Source organism: Psammomys obesus, unplaced genomic scaffold, assembly GCF_907164565.1.
Source record: "Psammomys obesus unplaced genomic scaffold, mPsaObe1.curated_primary_1811, whole genome shotgun sequence".
Taxonomy (NCBI): domain Eukaryota; kingdom Metazoa; phylum Chordata; class Mammalia; order Rodentia; family Muridae; genus Psammomys; species Psammomys obesus.
The window spans coordinates 3,167,345-3,192,233 of NW_026586463.1; the positions used below are offsets into that span (position 1 = coordinate 3,167,345).

At 42.1% G+C, this 24,889-nt stretch overlaps 1 protein-coding gene across 1 annotated transcript in view; it reads right to left on the reverse strand.

Annotated features, from left to right (window-relative positions):
• Positions 1-24,889, reverse strand: part of Nln (neurolysin) — an 87,644-nt gene that overhangs the window by 23,936 nt on the left and 38,819 nt on the right. Inside the window, exons 4-9 of the mRNA XM_055601951.1 lie at positions 17,826-17,933; positions 15,737-15,839; positions 14,989-15,149; positions 10,215-10,350; positions 7,101-7,467; positions 2,310-2,511 (exon numbers count right to left, since the gene is read on the reverse strand). Of these exons, the coding sequence (XP_055457926.1) occupies positions 2,310-2,511; positions 7,101-7,467; positions 10,215-10,350; positions 14,989-15,149; positions 15,737-15,839; positions 17,826-17,933 (1,077 nt within the window). The remainder of the gene's footprint in view (positions 1-2,309; positions 2,512-7,100; positions 7,468-10,214; positions 10,351-14,988; positions 15,150-15,736; positions 15,840-17,825; positions 17,934-24,889) is intronic.

Here is a 24,889-nt window from a genome sequence, read left to right on the forward strand (position 1 = left end):
CACACACACACACACACACACACACACACACACACACACACACACACGTATAACATCCATATACATAAAAAATTAAAATAAATTAATGAATAAATAAATAAAAGGCCAACCATTCCAAAGGTAGAGCCTTGTTTATCTGCATACAGATATACACGTAGAACTTGGCTGATCTAATCCATACAATTCAAGTTTAAAAAGTTATTTTTACTTTTCTAATTTAATCATAGAAGTATCACAATTCAAGAGAGTTTAAGAGCACAGAAAGGATAATGATAGAAGTTCAATAATGAAAAACAACTGTGGGACTCCAGTGTCCTGGGAGAACAGACTTTAAAACAGCTAAGAAATGTGAGATTATCTTAAAAGGTTTCTCCTTTTAGGCAGCATTTGGACTTAGATATCTGGACAGACTCCTGTTGTATTTCCCACTGTTTATGTAAAGTAACAGACTATTTTCCCCCACCCCCGGGTGTGTATGTATATGTGTGGTGTGTGGTGTGTGGTATGTGTATGTGTGTATGTATGTATGCTGGGAACTGAACCCAAGATCATGAACATGTTAAGCATTAACTACTTTGAACTCATGGCAATCTTGCCTCAGCCTCTTGTACGCTGGGATTACAAGCATGACCACTACAGGGAGCCATAGGCATTTTTGTTTGCTTGCTTCCCTTTATTTTAATTAATTAATTAATTAATTATTATTATTATTATTTTTTTTGAGACAGGTTTTCTCTGTATAGCCTTGGCTGTTCTGGACTCGCTTTGTAGACCAGGCTGGCCTCAAAGACACAGAAATCCTCCTGCCTCTGCCTCCCCCAGTGCTGGGATCACAGGTGTGTGCCAGCATGACCAGTTTTTTTTTTTTTTTTAAGGAACAAATGGAGGCACCAGAATAAACAAGTAATATATTGAAAGAACTATCTTTAAATAATTTAGTTTACCTATTATAGTTGAGTATGTATGATTTGTGATTGTGTGTACAGATAAAAAAGGTTATCAATAGATATACACAGAGATTCCAAATTTAGAAAGCTATCTCTTAATGTCTGCTACCAGTATATTTAAAACTTTAGGTTAAGTGATTAGAAGTTAATAATATAAATAATAGTTAAATAGTAACAAGTGTGTAACATAAACCAAAAGTAGTTTAGGCCTAGTTAAATGGTTAAATGGATAACTTCAGTTGAGAATAAATATCTTTTATGCTTTGTATGCAGTGGAACCAGGGCCAGACTAAGATAAACATAGTCTTTTGATTGTGAATATATTGCGGTGGTAGAGGGCTTGCCTGGCATAATCGTGAAGCCCTGGATTTAACCAACAGCCCTAAAACAAAACAAAACATAAAACCCATACATCACTATTACCAGAGATTGTGGCAGGAAGATCATGAGTTCAAGGCCAACTGAGCTATACCTTATTAGATTTTTGTTTCAAAAACAAGAAAAAGAAGAGAGAGAGAGAGAGAGAGAGAGAGAGAGAGAGAGAGAAAAGAATCCCCTTTTCGAGACAGCTCAGCTGTGAAGCACTGGCTACACCGGCACGGGGACTTTCGTCAAACCCCAGAACTCCCTCTAAAAGGATAGCATGGTGGTGTGCGCTTGCAAGTGGATCACTGGGGGTTGCTAGTCAGACTGCCTCACCTGACTAGTGAGTCCCAAGTCTCAGTGAGAGATCTTGTCTCCAAAAACAAGGTGGACAGCTCCTGAAGAACAGCAGATACTGACCTCTGGCCTCGACACACATGAACACACACATATCACACCCATGCAACAATCACTTTTCATTTTGGGCCCTAAGGAAATCTCTTTCAACCTACTGCACATACCTCTTTCCTGGAAAAATCCTGTACACAGTCATTTATTTTTTTTGTGTTAGGCTCTCATGTAGCCTTGAACTTGTTAAGGCTGGTCTTGAACTCCTGATCTTCCTGCCCCTTTCCCAAGCACAGGGTTGCAATTAGCAACCACACCTAACTCTACATGGCTGTATTACTTGTGATTTTAACTTGAGGCTACTCAGTAGTAGAAAAGGAATAACGGTTTGAGGTAGTTAGAAGTCACTGTTGTTTCTCCACAAGCAGATATTTTACAAGCTCTTTCATCAGTGGGCTAACCTCAATGTGAAAATACAGTGTGAGAGAGGATATGACAAGGAAAATTGCATGTCTCTGAAGGCTTACCACTTCTCCAACATGTTCAGCTTGTGAAAAAAGAATGAGGCAAAGAGAGGAACCTGCCAACAGCCAAAATGAAAGCAACAACTGGAAGCAACTGGTGGGTTTGCTGTGAAAACACCCTGCTCACCTGCGCACAAATCTGATGCATGACGTGCCCGAACTCATGGAAGTAAGTGCGAACCTCATCGTGTCTCAGTAGAGAGGGCCGGCCTGCTACAGGCTGTGAGAAGTTGACCACCAGGGCGGCCACAGACATCATCCGGCTGCCGTCAGGGAGAAGGCAGCCTGGCTGGAGACCAAAGCAGGCTGCGTGGTTGTACTTTCCTTCCCTGGGAGACAGAAACAGAATTGTGAAATGGACACCCTTCTTCAGCAAAAAAATGGCTTCTTCCAGATGTGAAGTCATGCTTGACACCAGAAGATACTTTCTTGGTCCCATGTCTTCCCCTACCCCTTGTCCCCACTGATGCCCTTAAAGGGAAAACAACAACAACAACAACAATAAAGGTTCTTATTCAGATGCATAAAAGTTAGACAGGGAATTGCTCCTGTCTTGAATCCAACAGTGACATCCTGGACATTCTACACATCTCAGCTTTTCTGAAGCCGTCAGAGAATTGCTGTAGAAGGGAAGTCAATAAGTCCACCATCTAGCACAGGGGCTTCCAAGGAGACAGGAGAGGGAGTACAGTGCTGCCTTAACTTAGGGCAAATACTGGACACCACTGTGAGAGGAAATTATGGCCACTGTTAAAGTTCGGTGCTGGGCTGGACAAACACAGGGCTTGCATACAAGGGAAAAGCAGCTTCACCGGCAGTATCAGACATTACACAGAGAAAGAACGGGATGGGCAGGCATTCCTAAGACAGCGTCAGTGCTGGAAAGAGTATGAAGCGGCACCTAGATGCTTTCTCATTTGTCCTCTAAAGGCCAAGGGCCTTAATACCCCCCCCCCCCGGAAGGAAAAGAGCCTCTGTGGGGCAGAAACACACCATGAAATCAATCTACAGCTATGCATGAGGCAGGACCAGGACCCAACCCTAAGACACAGGACACACAGGTTACACAGGACACAGTTTCACAGTCTGTAACTCCAGCACTCTGGTTAAGGGTGACGCTGGCCAGGTGTCACCACACCAGTACACACTAGTGATCCCAGGTATCTAGGAGCTTGAGTTCAGTCTGGGGTATTTGGCCACACTCTGTCTCAGGAAAAGAAGATGTACAAAAACAAGAAACAACAAAGGAGAGACTGATGTGGGATGACAGCAACAGAGTTCCCACCTCCAACCAGGCTTGTGAGCAGCTAGTAATGGACCACGGCAGCCCGCTGCTTTTAGAGAGCTTGGATGAGGACCTGCTCCAGAGAAGAGCACAGAGATGTAGTGAAAAGTGCAAGAGAATTAGAAAAAACTGTAGAAAATCAAATCTAGACACAATCTAGAACAAGGGAAGGCTGTAGCCACAGAGAGGTTAATCAAGGCAGTGGTAGCTCAGGAACCTACCTGACTACTAAATGAACCAATACCCCATATAAAATGCCTAGCACAAGTAAATGGGGGGCCAATTTTAGATGTAAAATTAACTGCAGCCTTCACTGTCCTATTCAAATGCTTGGCTTTCAATCAACCTGTGAGAAATACAAAGATGCAAAGCAATAAGGGACCATATTCACATACAATAGGGTTTCTAGAGCCATGAGCAGATTTGAAGTAAATAACCAGATTAAGGTGCTGAAAGGTAAAGGGAGGAAAGGAGGGTGAAATTGAGAGGGGAGGAGAGACTGGGCTACAACAAGGATGCAAAATGAAGAAAAAAATAAAAATATGAACACACACACACAAAAAAAGATGCTGAAAGGTTTGCATGCTCTGGACGGTCAGCTGGATAATTTTGGCAGAGTTGGCAACTGCAAGACAGACTCATCAGAGCGTGATGGCCCATGGCTGTAACTCCAGCACTGTGGGCAGTCGATGAGTCTGTCAGTGTTCTTGGAATTCTCATGGAGCGAATTGGAAATGTACCAACAGGTAAAAAGAACACGAGCATGCTTACCCTGTTATCTTAGTATATGTTTGTACTATGTGTACTTGATGAGTGTGTAAAATGAGTGGCAATGTGCTGCACAGACGAGGTGAATGCTCCCGCTAAAAATCTTAATTTAATCACTTTACTCTTAAAGCCTTTCTGCTAATTTTTAAATTCTCAGAAAGGCTTTAATCTTTTTTGCTCGTACTTATAATTTATCTTAAAATTATTTTGTTATTTATGGGCATGTGTATATCACGTGTGCAGGTGCCTGTGGAAGCCAGAAGGCGTCATGTCAGGACCTGGAATGACAGGTAGTTGTGAGCTGCCTGAGGTGGGCGTAGGAACTGAACTCTGGTTGTCTGGAAGAGTATCAAATGATTCTAACCCCTATGCCATCTCTCTAGGTCCTATGTTGTTGGTTTTTTTTTTTTTTGGATATTTTATTTCTTTTTATTTTATGAGTGTTTACTTACAGGTATGCCTCTATACCAGGTATATGCAGTGCCCGTGTGGGCAGAAAGGGTTTTGGAACCCCTGGGACTGGAGTTATAGAGCAACCATATAGGAGGGAATTGGGTCCTTTGTAAGAGAACAGCCATTTCTCCTAACTGGTGAGTATCTCTCCAGCCCATGTCTTTTCCTTTTTAAGAATAAACCTGAGGCCAGGTGTGGTGGCGCACACCTTTAACCCCAGCACTCAGCAGGCAGAAGCAGGAGCATCTCTCTGAGTTTTAGGCTAGCCTGGTCTATATAGTACACTTAAGGACAGCCAGGGCTACACAGAGGTCCTGTCTCAAAACAACAATCCCAAACAAAACAAACAAACAAAAACTCAGTTTAGTTATTTTAAAAATTATCTTTCTTCTGAGACTGTCTTTTCATGTTGTATTTATGAAGTAACAGAGACTGGGAGTCCTTGCCTTGCAGTTAACGTTAGAATCGTAAGATTTTGTCTGTTTGAGACTCTCAGCATTGGATGAATAAAAATAAAATGTGCTTGAAAAAGACAAATACAAGTCTTGTTCCCGAGTCAGACAGCACATGTATGTTTTACCCACACACAGTGACTATGACAGAAAACAAGAATGAACTAGGTCATTATCCTCACAATTGCTCTGTGTTCTCCACCAAATTTCTGGTAGCAATGACCAGATCTTCAAATATGTTGGCGGAAACCCAGCAGTGTGGGAGGACTTTGTCCCTCAGAAGTGCATTTGGAGACAGGCATAGGACACTGTAATGTTCAAAGATTTTCCGCTTTAAATTTTATTTGTGTGTTTGTGTGCATGTGTGTGTGCATGCATGTGTGTGTGTGTGCGTGTGTGTGTGTGTGTACATGTGGATAGCTCCTTTGTGAAGGCCAGAGTACACCTCTCAGGAGTCAGTCCTCTCCTGCCACCTTGTGGGATTTGGGGATCAAACTCAGGTTGTTAGGCCTGAGAGGAAGGACTTTTACCACTATTGCATCTTGCTGGCCCAAAGGCTGACCCTCTTACGTACTTGCATAAAACTGTGTCTGACACTTGTGTATGCCTGCATGTGTGTATATATGTGCTTGGGTATGTGCATACTAGAGTGTGTGTGTGCGTATAGGTCAGAGGGCAACTTGCAAGAAGGAGTCAGTTAACTCCTTTCACTATGGCTCCTGGGAATCAAACTCATGTTGTCAGCCTTGATGGCAGGCACCTCTACCCACTGAGCCATCACTGGCCCTCTTGGCACATTCCAAAAAGCTTTGGGCTAGCCCAGGTGCTAAAGAATACCTGTGCCACCAAATGGATCACGACCCACCCTTCCTCGAGCATCCAGGGCCACTGGATCACTCACCTACACTTTGCTGAAGAAGGCGTGCCATGTTTTTTAGCCTATTTAGTAAAATGGGTTAGAAATTGCAAAAGGTTGGTTGAGTTTGTTTTAGAAAGTTGCCTAAGGAGGAAAAGATCCGAATCTTCTGTGTCTGATGAAATGTGGAGCTGGTAGTTCTACACTTTAAACAATAGTATTTGGGATTTTATCCTTGATCAAATGGTTGGGAAACGTGCAGACACAGTCCTTAGTGCACAAGTAGCCCCGTGAAGGGCTAAGAACGAGCACCTCAAGGAGGTTATGTCAGTCGAGCATATGGCCTCATTAGATTAACAACAAAGATTCTGCTACTTCTACACTGCACTGGCTCTCACAGGACAGAGGGAACACTCACAGACAGCATCACTGACAGGCAGACAGCTCATCTAGAAAATAAACACTCTGGTAGCAATTTTAAGTTAAGCAAAAAGTTATGGTGACGGTGATGTTAGCTAATGCTTATTCAAAACTTACTATATGGGCTGGGCGTTAGTTCAGGTGTCCTCTCTGGCCTGGCACACGCACACACACATGCACATACAATATACACACAGTCTGTGCATCACACACACATACACCACACACACACAAATTTGGGTTGTTTGTTTTTTTTAAAGAACTCAGCTATGCGCTGTGCAGTCTTCTAAATGATATGAATATATCAGCCAACAATCCACAAAACCAGTGCTACAAGCATTTCCATCTTTCATGTTTCAAGTACAGAAAATACACAGCAAGACTGGGTAGCTTGGCTAGTAAGGGATGAAGGCAGATATTCTGGTTTCAGAAAGTCTTTTTTTTTTTTTTTCTTTCCAGACAAGTTTTCTTTATATAGCTCTGGCTATTCTAGAACTCTCTCTGTAGACCAGGCTGGCCTTGGACTCACAGAGATCTACCTGCCTCTGCCTCCTGAGTGCTGGAATTAAAGGCGTGTGCCACCACAACTCAGGGAGAGCCTAAATCTTAACCTCTGTACCTCTCATCACATGCTGGGAATATGCGAGGGTGGAGTCAGGTCGCTTTCAACAGCCAATCCAGTACCTTGGATAGAGGTCCAGGTAGAACTGTCCCAGCACTTCTTCAGTAGCTTTATCCTTCACGGTGTAAAGTGAAACGCTCTCATTCCAAACATGAGCATCGGCCACTTGCTCAAATGAAAGTCCCAGCAATTCCTGGTAGATGCTTAGCAAGCCTTCAGTGACCACCTCAATGGGAAAGTATTCCTTGAGGAACTCCTGGTCCACTGAGTACTTGAGCTCCTCTGTCTGTGTCATGTAGTAATGTAGGTCCCACGCATTGATTTTCCCGTCGTATTCAAAACCTCGCTCTTCACATTCCTTCTTTTTCAAGCTCAAAATAAACTCCCGCTCTTCCTTACCCAAGGGTTTTAATTTCTGGCTTAAATCATCTGTGAGGGAAATGGCCAAGTTAGTGAGGCGTCCTTAGGAGCAAGCATATTCACAAGTACTGCCAGTTTTCCACATGACCAGTCAGAGGAACCAACAGAGAAGGAAAAGAGCTCAACGGGGCAGGGCTTTTTCTCCAGAGTGATTTAGTTGGTAACTCTTGCCCCCTTGTCTTTCATGCCAAACCCAGCCATAATTTCCTTCCAATGGCAACAATGGTGAAGCTTACCTCAAGAACTCTGACCCAGGAACATTATGGTTCAGAACAAAGCAATGGTAATACTAATCATGTGTGTGTGTGTGCGTGTGCGTGTGTATTTCTTAGTAAGGTTCTAAAACAACTCCTGTGACCTGCAGGCAACATCGCCTGGAAACTGCTTTGTACAACTGACCATGAGTTTGGCCTGCCTTTCACAGCGCCATGATGAAGGAAGATTTGGAGACAGAAGCTCTTGATTTTAGCTAGAGAAAACTATGGTTACCACAATTTAAATACTGTTGTCAAATTCTGATTATTTAGCTGGGTGTGGAGGTGCATGCCTTTGATCTCAGCACTCAGGGAGGCAGAGGCAGGTGGGTTGCAGCCTGGTCTACAAAGCAAGTCCAGGACAGCCAAGGCGACACAGAGAAACAGTAACAACAACAAAAACTGATTATTTGCTTTTAAAAAAGTTGATTAATTGAGTAAGCTCTTTCGAATTTCTTTTTACAACTCGTTAGCTATGTTAAGATAAAGATGTGCTTGGATCTGTAGTGGACATAGGTTAGAGGCAGCCCAAAGGTGTGAGATGGTGGCATCTGCCCAATGAACGCTGTGAAGAAAGAAAAAAAACCTCAAAGAAGATAAGGGAAATACAGCTATCATTAGGCCTGTAGAGGCTGTGTGGAGACAGGCAGCACAAGCGAGCCAGAGAGCGTGATTAAGTTGGTGGGGTAGCTGCTGGCAGGCCTCTCAGCAGAGGCAGTCACCACTACAGGAAGTCACCATATCAGACCTTACCTGTTCACACTTCTGCTCTTTTCCCCAGCGGAGAGCCCGGGGAAAGGACACTGCCTCACTGTCTCTGTGCTTCTACCATTTAGCACACCACCTTCTACTGATACAAGGCAGCGATTCCAAATGTCTCATAAATGCACAAATCAATTAGAGGACGTCATTAATGGAACACCTGTTTGTAAGTTATATGTGATTCTACCATATATGCATGTAAACTATGACATGACCATTGAGAAAAAATAGTGAAGTAAATTTTAGGCTAAAGGCTGGTTTCTTATCCTATTTTTATTATTTAACTTTCATTTATTGGTTCATTAAGACAGGGTCTCACACTGTGGCTCTCTGACTTGGTACTTGCTACATAACTCAGGTTGGCCACAAATTCATGGCATCCTCCTGTCTCAGCCTCCTGACTATTTAGATTATAGGTGTGTACCACCATGCCCAATTTCAACCCATTATTAATCAGTTCCAAGTTGATTCACTAATAAAAGGCTATTAAAAATACTTTTGATATGCTGTTGAAGGAGAAAAAGTAATTTTAATATCATGTAAGAATTTGTGCAGCTGGGTGCAGTGTCGCACGACAGTAAGCCCAGTATTCAGGGAGGCAGAGGCAGGCAGATCTCTGAGTTTGAGGCCAGCCTGGTGTACAAAGCAAGTCCAGGACAGCCAGGGCTACACAGAGAAATCCTGTCTCGAAAAAAAATAAAAAAAAAACACCAAACAAACCAAAACAACAACAAACCTCCAAAGAGTTGTGCTAGGTGAGGTAGGATGTGCCTTTAATCCCAGAACACGTCTATGAAGCCTATATGTAAGTGAGCTCACTTGTACATGCGTGTTAACAGTTTTTTATCTTTCTCAATCGCTCTCCACCTTATTTATTGAAGCAAGGTCTCTCAGTTGAAACCTTGCCTGTAAGTTGTCTGGCCTAGCTGGCCTGGTTGCCCTAAGGGTGCCTTACCCCTGAGTGTGGGGACTCCAGGTGGTCCTTACCTACTTGGCTTTTACATGCACTGTAGGGATTTGGTTTTAGTCCTCATTTTTGCATAGTAGGCACTTTATTTACTGAGCTATCTCCCTATACCAGAGACCTTAGTTGTTCTTGTTTTTTCCTTCAGACAAGGTCTCACTATGTAGCTATGGCAGGCCTGGAACTCACAATGTAGCCCAGGATGGCCCTGAACTCACAGAGATCTGTCTTCACGCTGGGAATAAAGGTGTGTGCCACTAGGCCCAGGCAACCCTAGTTTAAAAAAAAAAAAGCATTATAAAAATAGGCTTAAAATTAATGTGACTACAGTAATTAGGTAACACTTTTGACACACTCTATATTAAAAGTGGACTTTGGTAGGTAGAGCACCAGTTTTTTATGTATGCTGTTTTCATTTTATACCATATCTTCAGCTTATTTCATACAAATCTACCGGTAGTCAGAGTATAGTATCCAATACTCAAGAGGCCATGAGCAAAGGCAAAGAGCTAAATACTCTATTAGCTCATCTACCATATCTCATATGGTAGATGGAGTCAATGTCCCAACAACATATGCGATAGAGAACCCCAGCAGCCTCAGGAACTGTGAATTTATCTAAGGTAATAGCTTATCAATACCCTTCTGAAACCAGGATGTTCTCGAAGGCAGCCTAGGCGGCCAACTGAGGCTGACGTTAAGGTGATATAATGCAGTAAGATGATATAGAGCAAAGGAAAGAAAAACAATACAGCTAACCCTAAATAAAGACTGACCTAGAAAGGCCGCCACATGGCCTGTGCTCTTCGCAGTGTTCAGTTCAAGGACAAAGTCAGCATGAGTGTTATAGCCGAGTAGTCTGGCCACTTGTGCTCGCAGCGGGAGGAGCTGTTGCAGAATTATGCTGTTTTCCTAGTAACGGGAACAACAAAACCAGAAGAAAACCATCAGCAGCATGAAAAGCACTAGAGCAGTCATTGCATTAGTGAGGCCGTGCCACTGCCAGGCGGTTTTGGACCATCTTAACTATTGCTTCCATTTCAGCATTAAGAAAATTAGCAAACGTGGTATGTTATTCCTGAAAAAATTTATAACACTTTATTCTTTGGAGATAGCTGTAAGTTCTTCATAAACTATGATGTACTGTAAACTCAGAGCAAAATATGCTTCATGAACTACTGAGATTTCTCACTTATTTTCAGTTATATAACACTCAAAGTTACAACTCAGGATTATAACTCAAATACTCATAGTTACAATTTTCTGATGTGTTTGTGGCAAATTATACAAAGCATAAATTTAACATTTTAACTCCACACCAGTTTGTTCTGCTATTCTATATCCATACATGGAAAATGATGTGCTGATAAGGATGTAGAAAAACTGATACACTTTTGTATTGATGAAGAGAATGTAAAATGGTTCAGCTGCTCTACAAATTGATACAGTGATTTTTCAACAGTTACACAAGGATGGGTTGGGAAAAAAGTGTTTGCCTAACATTCATGAAGCCTGAGGTTTGATCCCTAGTTCATAAATGAGGCATGGTCGCACATGCCTGTAATCTCAGTACTTGGGAGGTGGAAGCAGGAGGCTCAGGAAATTCAGGGTCATTACTGGTCACATCATGAGTTTAAGACCAGCCAGGGCTATATAAGAGAGCCAACCTCAACAAAACAAAACCCCCAAAGCAAAACACCCCCACAACAACAATAACAACAAAAACCCTATAGAATTACCATTTAATCCCAATTCTACTTCTGGGAAAATATTCAAAAGAACTGACACACAATAGATATCTATGCTTAACGCATCATTATTCAATAGTAAAATCATGGAAACAACAGACGTGGACAGTGACAGAAGACTGGATCAAGAAAATGTGGTACCTCCATACGACGACATATAATTCATCCTTAAAGAGGAGGGCATTGTGACATGCTACGATGTGGTAAGCCTTTATGACATTATGCTAAGTGAATGTGAGCCACAAGACACATGTTTGCTTCCTGCAGCCATTAGGCTTACAGACATGGAAAGCAGAACAGTGAATGAGGAGTTAGTTTGTAATGAATGCAGTTTCATTTAGAGCATGAAAAATTCTGTGAATAGGTATTGGTGATGGTTCCACAAAATGTAAATATACTTAATTCTACATGTTAATGTCTGAACATTTCCCTAAAGTATGTTGGAAAATAATTTGTATTGCTGTGGTCTTAAGAGATGAGACCTTTTAGCACTATCCTCACTGCTTGATTAGTGGCTTACAAGAGAGCTGGAAAAAAACAGCTTAGGTACTTTTTGTCCTCTTCCCCTGTAATTAAAAGTTTTTCCTTCTTCCACATGAGCACACAGTATCTTGAATTTCCTGCCTCCAAAATCATGAAAAACAAATCTCCATTGTTCGTAAGTTACCCAGCCTGTAATATTTTGTTTATATAGCAGAAATAGAGGAACATACCATGGTATTTTAATTTAAAATACTTTTTTTATAGGCTTTTCCTTAACACATTTTCTATTTGGTACCAAAATACTTAGGAACACAATTCTCTCTGTCTCTGATATTTGTTTTGCTTCCTTTTGGGACAAGGTCTTACTATGTAGCCCTGGCAGGCCTGGAACTCACTATCCCAAGTGATAGCTTCAGACTCAGAAAAACATTTTAAAAGAAAAAGTAATTCTTTTTGTTTTTAATTTTTAAAAGTTGATTTTATTATTCTTTGTATGAGTGTTTTACCTGCATATATATGTGCACTGTGCGTGTGTCTGGTGCTTGAGGATCCAAATGTGTCATTAGATTGCCTGCTACTGGTTTTACTTATGGTGCTGGGAACCAAATTTGGGTCCTCTGTTCTTAACTACTGAGCCATATCCTCAGCCCTGGAAAAGTAATCCTAATAATATCAAAGAAAAATATTAATCTCAACAATCAAGTCAGCAAATTATTTACGAACCAATTTCTTTTCTTATATATACAAACTTTTAAATATTTTACTTGTGTGCGGCCAATATATGGCAGGAAATATGTGCATACTGAACAATGGATGTGGAGGTAGGAGGACAGTTTTCTGATTGCCTCTGCCTTCCCCTTGGCTGAAGCACAGTTTCTTTCGTTTTGACTGCTCTACCGCATACCGGATGGTACAGCAGCTGGTCCATGAGGTCCCAGGTGATTCTCCTGCCTCAGCCTCCCCTCTCTCTGGGAGACCGCTGGGATTACACATGTGCCACCTCAGCTGTCTTTCGGTATAGGTTGTCAGGCTTGCATGGCTAGTGTCTTTAGCCACTGAGCCATTGCCAACTCTGTATTTTCTTTCTGGTGTGTATGGGGGCGGGGTCTAAGTCAGGACCTCACTCTGGGGCCTAGACTATCAAATTCATAGGGACTAGCCTGTCTCAGCTTCCTGCAGATGTGAAACCTGACTTGTTTTGATTTTTGAGAAATTTTTTTTTTAATTTTTAATTTTTTTTGAGATAGGGTTTCTCTGTGTAGCCCTTGGTTATCCTAGATTAGCTTTGTAGACCAGGCTGGTGTCAAACTCATAGAGATCTACCTGCCTCTGTCTTCCGAGTGCTGAGACTACAGGTGTGTGCCACTGTGCCTGGCTACCACGGCTCATTTTACAGCCTAGGCTAGCCTCAAACCTACTTTACAGTTTGACTTACTATGCTTTTGATTGGTTTTGTAAAGATGTACTAAGGAATATGGAGACTGACTGGAATAAAATGCTGCTCCAACAAAAATTAAAAAAGTACAGAAGTGGAAAGCGAAGAGAGGGAGATCCTGTGGCAGAGCAGCTCTAGTGACACAGGCTTGGTGTGGGCTCACTGCGGGCGTACTACATACACCATACTATGAGTAATGTTTGCTGTAGCTGCTGCTTGCCATAACTTTGGAAAAATGCCATGGAGTTATTAGGTCTTAGAGGAATTGCTTGGGAAAAATAATAATGCTTGTCACTTTATACTACTTTTAGAAAGATTCAGAGGAGAGAGATGGGCTCAAAGAAGGGTCTAGTTTATAAGACACAAAATGCAAAGAAGGAAGATGAGAAGCTGGGAGATGAGGGAGAACTTCCGTGTGGATTCAGACTGCTGTCAAAGCAGCTGTGCTGTATTCCTAACATCATGGGTAGTTACTCACTACAGAGATTAATTGGAGAACACTGCCTACTTCCTTTTTTCCTTGCAAAAGCGTACCTTTTCCAAGAGGCCCCAAAGCAACATCTTTTAGACAGAGGAACAAATATAGAAATCAATCAGTTTCTAAGACTTGGCAAGAACTATGAACAAATGCAATATTTGGATACAGTTATCTTAACTGCCTAGAGGTTAACATATAAGAAGCTAAGTTTTTTAAGATGCTCTAAACCTAGGACAGGCAAAACAGTATGGCTATTTAGTTCCTAACCCTTGCAATTCAAACCACTAGGACGCCATCTAGCCATAGGGGAAAATAATCAAGAAAGAACCCTCTACAGGCAAACGTGGGGGCAGGGAATGCAACTGGTAAAGGACTTCTTGCCAAATAAGTTTTTAAAAATTCTATGTATCTCCTATGTTCCTCCTCTTCCTCTTCTTCTTCTTTTCCGGAGACAAGTTCTCATCTCATCTTGGCTGGCCTGGAGCTTGGTATATATACCAGGGTGGCCTCAAACTCACAGGGAGCCATATACTGTTATTAAGGACATACACTACCACACCTAGTTAGGCTTTGCTTTTTTCCTCCTTTCTGTCCACCCATGTGATTATTCTGTTCCTATTCTAGCACTGGGTGTGGACTGGGGGTGAGAGGGCTAATTATTCGCGTTTCCTTTCAGAGGCCACTACATCATGAAACTCTTAAATGGGAAGGACTGAATGGCAATCAGTGGTGTTTGAGCCCAAGACATTAAAGACTGGAGGCCGACAAACGGTCCTAAAAGAAAAGACATTCACGGTTCCTTGGGTAGCCAGGACAATGGTGGAGCTGGCTGGTTGATTCATAATCAGTTTTTAATTCCCCCCCTTAACAGTAAAAGCAAATAGTTGACAACTAAAGAGTACATATCTCAGCTTCCCCTGTAACTAGATACGACTATACATCTTAAATGGAATAGGACTGGAGTTGATGGATGCTATTTGTAATCTGGTGCTGTTGTTTTGCTCTTTAAGTTTCCTGAGACAGGATTTTAAAGATGTGTGGTCTGTACTGTCTCCCTTCTTCCCCACAGGCTGAGTAATAATAATTTCTAGAATCTACCTTGGTGGTTACTTGTTACGGAGGGAGACATTCCTTACCAGCATTGGCCTTCAAATGCAGAAAAGGAATGCAACTTCTTTGTTTTTAATCTATTCTATTTTTACTACAACAGTCTATCTTGTGGCACACCCAGCAAACTGACGACGAGGAAATAAAAGCTAAAAATCTTGAAGGTATGTGGAATTGGTAAATGCAATCCACATGCAAACAGGACTACCAGTCACTTGGCTGACTTCGACACTGGCAAACAAAGCACACCCTTTCCTTAATATCTTCAGTTAAGATCAAAATAAAAACATTTATGGTACCTGTCTGCATCTTGTATGAAAAGCCATTTCCATCTTCCTTCGGGTTTCAGGGACACAGCATTTCTTCATGACAGGAAAGTAGTGGGGATACTTTAAGGTAACTTTGTACTTGTCATCATCTGTTTTTTCTAAACTGTCAATGAAGTCATCAGGAAGAGCACCTGCAAAGAGGCATTTTCTCATACATCATTTTCCCCCTTGTTACTGCCTTACTTAGGGTGGGCACAGCATTTTTCAGCAGCTCGAGGAACCTGATGTGGTAACTGAAGTACAAGTGAGAGGACAACTGTATAACCTTACTAGGACTGTGTTGGAATGGGAGGGGGCAGTGATGGGACAGGTGGCTCAGGAGATGACAATTTGTTTGAAACAGGAAAATGTTTCAGGGCACCTATGCAGATGGTATTTTAATGGAGAGCAGGCAAAATTAAGCCGAAAACAAAACAAAACAAAAAAAACCACCCCAGAATAAGAGACTAGTTTACAGTATGGAGATGCAGAAAAAGCAGTCAAGGCTTGAAGGCCATTAAATGAACATCAGTGTAAGTCAGAAAGAAAGGTCACACATGTGGGTGCTGGGAATCAAACCTGGAAACCTAGGTACTCAGCAAGAGCAGCCAGTGCCCTTAACTGTTGGCATCGCTCCAGCACTGATACTAAACAATTTTTAAAAGAATTCTTTTCATTTATTTTAGGTTGGAAACTGTGAGGTGATATACTTCGATCCAGCAAAACAACAAATTTTTACCCAGTTCAGCCTTGGAAAATACAAGGAAAGTATCATCCTCATTGAGGTTTTTGTTGAAGTCAATGCACAGCTCACTCATTCTTTTCTTCATCGATTTGATTTCCTGAAGGGAAGGAAGACAGGCAGGGCATTAAAGACAAAGAAAGCCTTTCATTTTCATTGCTACCAGCTAACATGTTTAAATGATACTTGAATTCAGATTCTGTCTTATCTCAGAAGTCCTTTCTTAGAAATGTACTCTGTAAAGCTGCTGCTGTCAGTCTGTCTGGCTACTACTGCCTAAACACACATTGCAGCATCCTCAATTCCTCTTCCCCACTTCCCCATTCTGCAGCAGCCACATAGGTCAGAGGACCTGAAAGTGAACATTCCAGGACGTGTCCTCTAAACCAATTAGGTCACCATACCATCTTCCTGCAGTAATGACTGATTCCAATAACACACACCTGGCACTCCTCTAACAGGTCTGGGAAAGTACTGGATAGGAGATCTGAGTAGATGACAGAGGACCACAAGAAAAATATAAGAGAGTATTATTCTGCTGACAATGTTGGATAATGAAATCTACTTGATAACAAGTAGTTCTCAAAGTGGGGCTTTGGCAAAAGATCTGCTGTGGGGCCCTGAGACCCAGAGACAGAGTTCAATGTGTGTCTGATGGTGGTATTTAGACTGATAGGCTTTTTTTTTTTTTTTTTTAATAAAAAGCTAGTCTTTCATAAACACTAACACTGAAGAAGACAGAGCAGAGAAACAGAATATATCAGGTGGGCAAAGCCAAAACACATAAAGCTGTCTCTGCCTCTAAAACTTTCTGACTTCCTTAAGTTGCTTAAATGAGATTATTTGCTGCAACCAATTACATCTTAATTACTACTTCTCATTCACCCAAGAGAATGGAGGGTCGACCAGGAAGTCGAAGGGTCAAGTGAGTGACATCAGCTGTCTGTACATAAGGACCAGGAAACAAAGTACATTTAGCCAATCACAGGAAACTCAGGTAACAGAAAGATGTGACATCCCCGTGCCACCTTCAGTGCTATCTGCTAGGATGACATCAGTCACTAAATGAAACTTGGTTTGGATATCTGTCAAACTTATTTCCAGTTCTGCAGTCTATGTGAATGACCTGGAAAGAAATCATGTGGTATATTTCCTGTCCAAGAGAAATGAGGTTAATTAAACAGCCGAGTTTATCACAGCACCTAGAAGACTTGATTTGCCTTCAACATGAAAATGTCTGGGCAGAGCTTTTCAGTGGCTAATCTCTTCATGTGAGGGGCATGTATCAATCACAGGGCATCCTATCCTAAAGTGCTGGCTTTCTCGATTGGTAAGGGTTTGATTAAGAGTACTTGCCTCTGTGTGATCAAGAGAGTAAGAATACAACCAGCTACTGAAATCTGGAGTTTACTTTTTAAGAATATAAAACACAGAAAATAAAATAAGTCCAATACACATAAAATAAACAAAACGTGGAGAGGATTAAGAACCAATAACGTTGCCAGGCATGGTAGTACACATCTGTAATCCCAGAAGCAGAGACAGGTGGATCTCCGAGTTCTAGGGCAGCCTGGTGTACATAGGGAATTCCAGGTCAAATAGGGCTGTACAGTGCGATCTGGTGGAGAACAGTTACGTTTTGAGTTGCTCAGTTATTAATAAGGTTAGCAAAGAGGCTGAGGCAGGGGCTGGGGAGATAGCTTAGTGGTTAAGAAGTTGGGTAGCTCTTCCAGAGAACCCTTGTTCAATTCCTAGCACCCACACTGGACAGCTCACAACCACTTTTGTAATTGCAGCTCCAGGGCACCAGAAGCTGCTATCTGGGCCCTGTGGGTATCAGCACACACACACACAAACACCCACAGACATACACAAAATTAAAGTTAAAATTAATCTTTTAAAAAGGAAAAAAGCACCAAATATATTGGTTCTTGTTGCATTATTTTCTTTTTCTCCTCAATAAGAAAATGACAGAGGTAGAAGGAGATGACGGGTATGTGTGTGCGAGAGTAATTAGGGTACGTCTTATATATGAAATTGTAAAAATAAAACTTATTAATAAAAGTAAAAAGAAAGATAAACTCACATTTCTTACTTGTTCTGAAAGATGGAGACCATTCCTTTTTCCCATTTTAATTGACTTTTCCAAGTATCGCCTGGCTTCAGGCTTTATCTTCTCCAAGTCACAGGTTTCCTGAAATTAACAAGCATGTCAGTCATTTCCATTGTAATGGCACACAGGCAAACAATCAACTCCCAGGCCAAAGCCAACGTACTGCATTCACCATCTCTGGTGGGCCATGAAACACAGGTGATTATGTGGCAGGCCCTACTGAAGACCTAATTTCTTTTATGCTTTGGTGAGCTTCTGTTAATTTAAAACAGAAATATTAAATAAATCAAAAGCTAAGCAGAATGGCTTTGCCTTGCCTCAGAACTAAGCATGCTGAGCCCTGGAAGGTGTGTGATAATGGATGTATTTGCATAGTCTCATTCTGAGCAGCCTGAATAACCAATGTTCCTTTTTACAACACATTTCTTACTGCAAATCATCTGGATTTTATTTTCTATCATTTGTTAACCTGGTTCCATTTGAGAAGCAGGAAGAGAAATAATGAAGTGAACTCTGCACAAATGCTGGCTAGGACTTCTTGCCAAAATACCAAACAAGGACAGCTGGATAAAAACCCCAGCAAAAGGCTCCAGTACTTCAAAAACACCTTCCTGTCACTTGGCAAGGAAGATCAAGGGACTACAGCAGGCAGCATTGAACAAGTATATGGGGAAAATGAGTTAGCACCCCACAAAAACAGAAGGAAAGATGCTAGCCTCCAAAGAACAGAAGGCCCTGGAGGAGGCTAGAAAATTCCTCCAGACACAACAATAAAAATCTAAAAATCCAAAGCAAGTCACAGGATATGTGGGCTGTATCTAAGGTGGCTCAGCTCCTGGTCCCTGGGAGGAAATGTGACTCCAGACAGACTCAGCAGGTACAAAGGACTCACTTTGGCTGAGGGACAGTGGCAGCCTTCTGTCACTGGAGCTTACAGACCTCCTGTCAGTTGGACATTTTCTCCATGAAAGACCAGGGCCGTCCCCCCTCTGAGCGTTCCAAATTCTCAGCTGATTAGGCTTTTAATGAATGGTGTTTAGTTTTAGGAACAGCACTTGAGATGCCTGCTGACAGTAGGTAAACAGAGTTGCATTTCAATCAGCAGCACTCAGAACAGAAACAGTCCTTCACATTGCCTGCAAGGGGACAACTGGTGTCACAGAACTAAAGCACTCCCAACATCACTCAGTGTTTCCTGAGTGTATTCTCAGCAGAGGGGAAGGATGGTTAGACTCCTTTTTCCATCATACTCTTCATTATACCCTATGTCTCTGCAGAGTTGTTTGTGTGCATGACTGGAGGTGAAGCTCTCCTGAGCTTTTGGCACTTACTGGGATCCTAACAGCAGGAGTCTGCAATGGGAGGAAACCCAGAATGTCTAGGGAGACAACTTGGCTATGAACTGGCTCCCATAGGGAAGGTGAGCAGTTCAAACCACAATGTTCATGCGGATGTCATTAACTGGGGATCATCGAGGCTGTTTCGACAGCGCCAGGAAGTCTGTCCTGAAGTGTGAACATGGCAACAGGAGTCTCTAGACAGTATGACACTGCAAGCATTAAGGCTGGGTGGGAGTGGGAGTGGAGGTGGGGGCTGGGGAGTATTAGGCCATAACCTTGGGCAGTACAGTGAGCAGGGCCTGGCAAGAGCTGGGATTACTGCTAGGACCTAGGAGGCTGAGATCCACAGCAGAGAGCCTCCGCTCAGTCTTAGACCCTCTGAGGTCTCAGGCAGTCACACAGTCCTCTGAGAAGCTGTCGCTTCTGAAGTGTGCTCCTGAGTCCACTGCTGTGCCACAGTCCCTCAGGGTATTATCGTCTCTAAAATCCCCAGTAAAGTCCTAATTCTCACATGAGGATCCGCTAAATGCAATGGCAATGCTCTAGACCAGTAGTTCTCAACCTTCCTAACGCTGCGACCCTTTAATACAATTCCTCATTCCATGGCGACCCCATCCATAACATTATTTCTTTGTTACGTCGTAACTGCAATTTTGCTGCTGTTATGAATTGCGATGTAAATATCTGATATGCAGGATGTCTGATATGCGACCCCTGTGAAGGAGAGAGCCAACTGACCCCATAGGCTGAGAATTGCTGCTCTAGATTGTTCTGGAGAACTGCACCTTCTTTCCTGAACAAGGGCTGCCTCAGGGTCTCCTCACGCGAAGCCTCTCTGTTTCAAAGGTGTCTGACATTAATTCAGATGATCTGATTTTTACCAGTGTGGACAAGATTTATTTTCCCCTCTAACAAAAAGCTTTTTTAAAAAATGTGTTTCACACTGTAGTTATACTTGTCAAACCACTTTTGTAAAGAAAACTGAGGTCAAATTTAAGATTTTTCCCAAGACTACATAGATGTTTAACATGAAAAAAAGCAGAGAAAAATCTTAAATGTTTATTTTACTGATTTTCATCATCATCATCATCATCATCATTATTATTATATCCTTATTATTAATCACCCTTAATTCATTATAATTCTTTAAAACCTCACAATAAAAATGACAGAACCTCACTATGTAGCTCTGGTTGTCCTAGAACTCACTCTATAGATAGTCTGGCCTCAGTCACAGACTGTGCGTCTGCGGTGTAAGTGCTGGGATTAAATGCACGTGTCACCACGGCCAGGAACTTAATTGTGCTTTTTTTTTTTTTTTTTAATTCCCTCCAAACTTTTGCTCCTTTAGTCCATGATTTTGTTGTCTTTTCCCTCATGAGAACTTCATATAGCCAGGCAGTGGTGGCGCACGCCTTTAATCCCAGCTCAGGGAGGCAGAGACAGTGGGCTTCTGTGAGTTTGAGGCCAGCATGGTCTACAGAGTGAGTTCCAGGACAGCTAAGGCTACACAGAGAAACCTTGTCTCAAAAAGCCAAAAAGAGCTTCATATACCTAGTTTCTTTTTTGACAGAATCTTACAGTGTATTGCTGGCTGGTCAGGAACTCACTATGTAGATCAGGCTACCTTTGAATTCATAGAGCTCTGACTGAGTACTGGATTGAAGGTGTGAGCCAACATGCCTGGCTTGATTTTTTTTTTTTCCTTCTGTAACAAAGAGGAAATTGTAATGTTGAAAGACCTGTGAAGTTTGTTCCTTTGAATGCTCACAAAATGAATTTGCTAATATGGAGAGACCCATGTAATATTGTACATACTAAAGTGGACACAGAACTTGTTTATTTCTTCCATTCTCAGTTTTTATCCACTATCTCCATCCCCATGACATGTACTTTATTAGTGAGAGATGTAAGGAGGACAACCTCAGGCAGAGGCCTGAATTCCTGGGCTGGAGGGATGCGCAACAATCTGTCTGACAGCAACTGCTCCACCGTGGCACCCAGCTCCACCGCAGGCTGTGCCAAGAATTCACCACATGATGCAGGTGTATGAGGACCCTGAGCAAACACTGCATGGAGCACATTTTTGTGGGAGAAACTATAAGCAGAATATATTGTATGCTCTAGTTGGCATTTTTGTATGTTCGTATTTATCTCAGACTTTATGGAAATCAACAAATAGCCTCCAAGAGCTTTAAGTCATATGTAAAGCACAACAATCTACTAATAGATGTTAGTACTATGCACAATGAGGCAAAAAGTCATTAGGTACTGAGACAAGAGAAACACAGAAACTAAAGCAATGGCACCACGCCATGGAAGACCCTGCCGACGCTTTACATCTAGGTTCCTGTGCTGCTGAAGGCCCAACACGATTGTAAGTGGTCAAAGCACTGGCTGTAAAGAAAGACTGGACAGATTTTTAAAATTAGGCTTAGGATCAGAGTCTGGAGAAGGGGCTGCAGGTCCCATATTGGGCTGTGAAGGTGTCGGAAAAATTCTGAAATAGCCCAAGAAGATGGATATGGAAAACAGGAAGACAGGCTTTCCAGCAGAAACAAAAAGGAGTAGAAGATAGATACTCAAGGAGCTAAAAGCCAAGGCATGGGGGAAGAAATGGCTAACATGGATCCTGGCACTGAGAAAGAAGAGAAGTGACTACACACACCTCCATCCCTAACGCAGAAGCCGTCTCCAAAAGAGACACTAGCAAAAGAATAGTTAGTTTTCTCCAGTGGAATATCATTGGGTCTAACAGCAAGCCCCATGTCCAGCAGCAGATGGCCAACACAAAATTAACTCAATGGCAGTTTTGGAGGTCTTTGTCTCATAATACTTCACAAGAGCCCTCCCTCCCTCCCTTTCTCTCCTTCCTTCCTTTTAACCTTAAGGTTATTGCATATATATTAATAGTTTCCAGCATTATGTTTTTATGGAATTTCTGTTTGTGTGACTGTTGCAGGATATTTAATTCCATTGTAAACCCCTTTCTGTTCCCTTCACTTCCCTTCTTCTCTTTTTGAGAAGTCACTATGAAGCCCTGGCTGGCCTGGAATCTACTACATAGACCAGGCTGTCCTCAAACTTACCGAGATCTGCTTGTCTCTGTCTCCCAGGTGCTGGGATTAAACACACGTGCCACCATGCGTGGCATTTATCTTGCATTTACAAGATACTAGGCAACCTACAGGAGAGAAAGATGTCCTCAATCTGCGACAGAACTCTTTTCGGTTTTACCCTTTCTGTTTGTGTATGTGTCTGTAGGCACCATACAATGATGCTGCACGCAGTACTCTGCGATTTCTTCCTTTCAGCATTGCTAAGACGGGTCCATGGTTGCTACAGTTTACTCCTTTCAGCTGCACCCATGTACTCTGCTTGCTAATGAAAGTCCGGGATATGTCAGTGCTTTGCCATTATAATGCTGGTATGACATTTGCCCGATTTTGTCTGCCCACAAATACAGAAGTTACCTGTAGCCAAATCCTAGGTAGGATGGAGGAGGATATGCTAGGTCACTTGGGATTTAAGATCAACCTTAAGCTGTTTGTCTTCATGAGTCCATGAGTAGGTCTTTTTTGTTGTTGTTTTTGTTTTTTTGAGACAGGTTTTTTGTTTGTTTTGTTTGTTTGTTTCTCTGTGTAGCCCTAGCTGTCCTGGAACTCACTCTGTAGATGAGGGTGGCCTCGAACTCACAGAGATTCACCTGCCTTTGCCTCCCGAGTACTGGGGATTATAGGTGTGTGCCACCACCATCTGGCGAGATTTGGTCGTATTTTTAAAGAATTTCATCCACACTAGAGCAGCACATGGACAATCCCATTGGTTCACATCCACAATGACAGTAGGCATCGTCCGATCTCTTTATTTTTGACAATTTCATGAATGAAAATAAAAACTTATTGTGGTCCTCATCTACATCTCCTTGATCACTAATGAGGTTGAGCTCTTTCATGCATTTAGTTACCATTTGTCCCTCTTCCAAATGATGTATTCAAGTCACTGGGATGCCTCTCAGTCACTGACTGGTAGTGCAGTTCTCTATTTTTACCTTAGTAAAATGTCTTGTCATTTTCTCTAGCGTTTGACTTTGCCTTTTTGCTTTATGAATAAAAATCCTTTGTTTTAAAGCAGTTAAGCTTAACTGTTTTGTATTTCAGTTAGCACTTTTTGCATCTTATTTAAGAAATACATCCCTGTTCAGATATCATAAGCATGTCATTGTCTATGGATAAATAATAATAGTTAAGACCTTAATGGATCTGGGATTGTGTTTTGGTTTACTGGAGGAAGAAGATCAACGTAAGTTTTTCCACATAAGTAGTTCACTCTCCTGCACCAACCATTGGAGGCTTCTCTTCTGAGTCTGCCAGATGCCTTTAATCTGACGAATATTTACCAGATGCTGATGGTGTACCGGGCCTGCCAGCAGTACAAACCAGAACCAACATTTCCGTGCTCTGTATAGTCTACACAGCATCTGGCAAGCACTCCCCATGGCTTCTGTGGGACTTGGAAAGTTAGTTACATTTTCTGACCTTCAGTTTTGCTACAGAGAAAAAGGGCTACCTCACAGATTGGTCAAATTAGATAGCTCCGTATGTATACAGAGGTAAAGACCTGTTTTAGAACACATGTTGGGAGGAAGGGACCATGGTGGTTAACTCTATGACAAACTATAATTTCTTTCATACATCTAGTTAACAAATTATTTATTTGGAGGCTTTGAGACATGAGTGAAAATTACTGGAACTCCTCAAATGGAGGTGTGACATTGCCACAGCCCAGGGGCATTTTCCATCTGCGCCCTTAGTTGCTGTGATAAAACACCCGAGATAATCAGCTCACAGTGATGAGAGGACGGTATTATCTCACAGTGTCTTCATGGTCAGCTGGCTGTGCTGCTCTTGGGGCCGTGGCAAAGCCATATATATCAGGTGCAGAGTGCAAAATAGATGGCACCTCATGATGGCGAGGAGGCAAACACAGAGGGGCATTTCAATCAAGGGCCTACCTTCAATCACTCAACTTCTTTCTATTAGGCCTATCTCCTAAGGCAGTAGTTCTCAACCTATGGGTCATAATCCTTTTGTGGAATCGAATGATCCTTCACAGGGGTCATCTAAGTCACTTGGAAAAACACAGATATTTACATTATGATTCAAAACAATACCAAAATTATAGTTATGAAATAGCTGTTGGAGCCAAAATTATGGTTTGTGTTTTTTGTTGTTGTTGTTGTTATTATTTTGTTTGTTTTTTTGAGACAGGGTTTCTTTGTGTAGTTTTGGCTGTCCTAGAACTAGCTCTGTAGACCTGGCTGGCCTTAAATTCTCAGAGATCCACCTGCCTCTGTTTCCCAAGGGCTGATTAAAGGCATGCGCCACCCCCACCTGGCCAAAGTCATGTTTTGAGTTTTAATTACTATGCCTAGGAGATCCATAAAACAGAACTCCTCAAACCTGTGAGCCCCTTGACCAAGAACAGATATATCCTGAGACGCTGGAAGCTGTTGTTCATGTAAGATAACAAGCCACGTGTTTCTACTTCTCTAAACAAGCTTGCTTGGCCCAACTGTACCCAATGTGCTCGATCACACCTAAGTGGGATGAATGTAGGCAGGAAGTACATCAGGATGTATGTGTGCCCTCGAATGAACAAAGATGGGAAGTATGTAGCCTCATGAGTTTGCCTTTA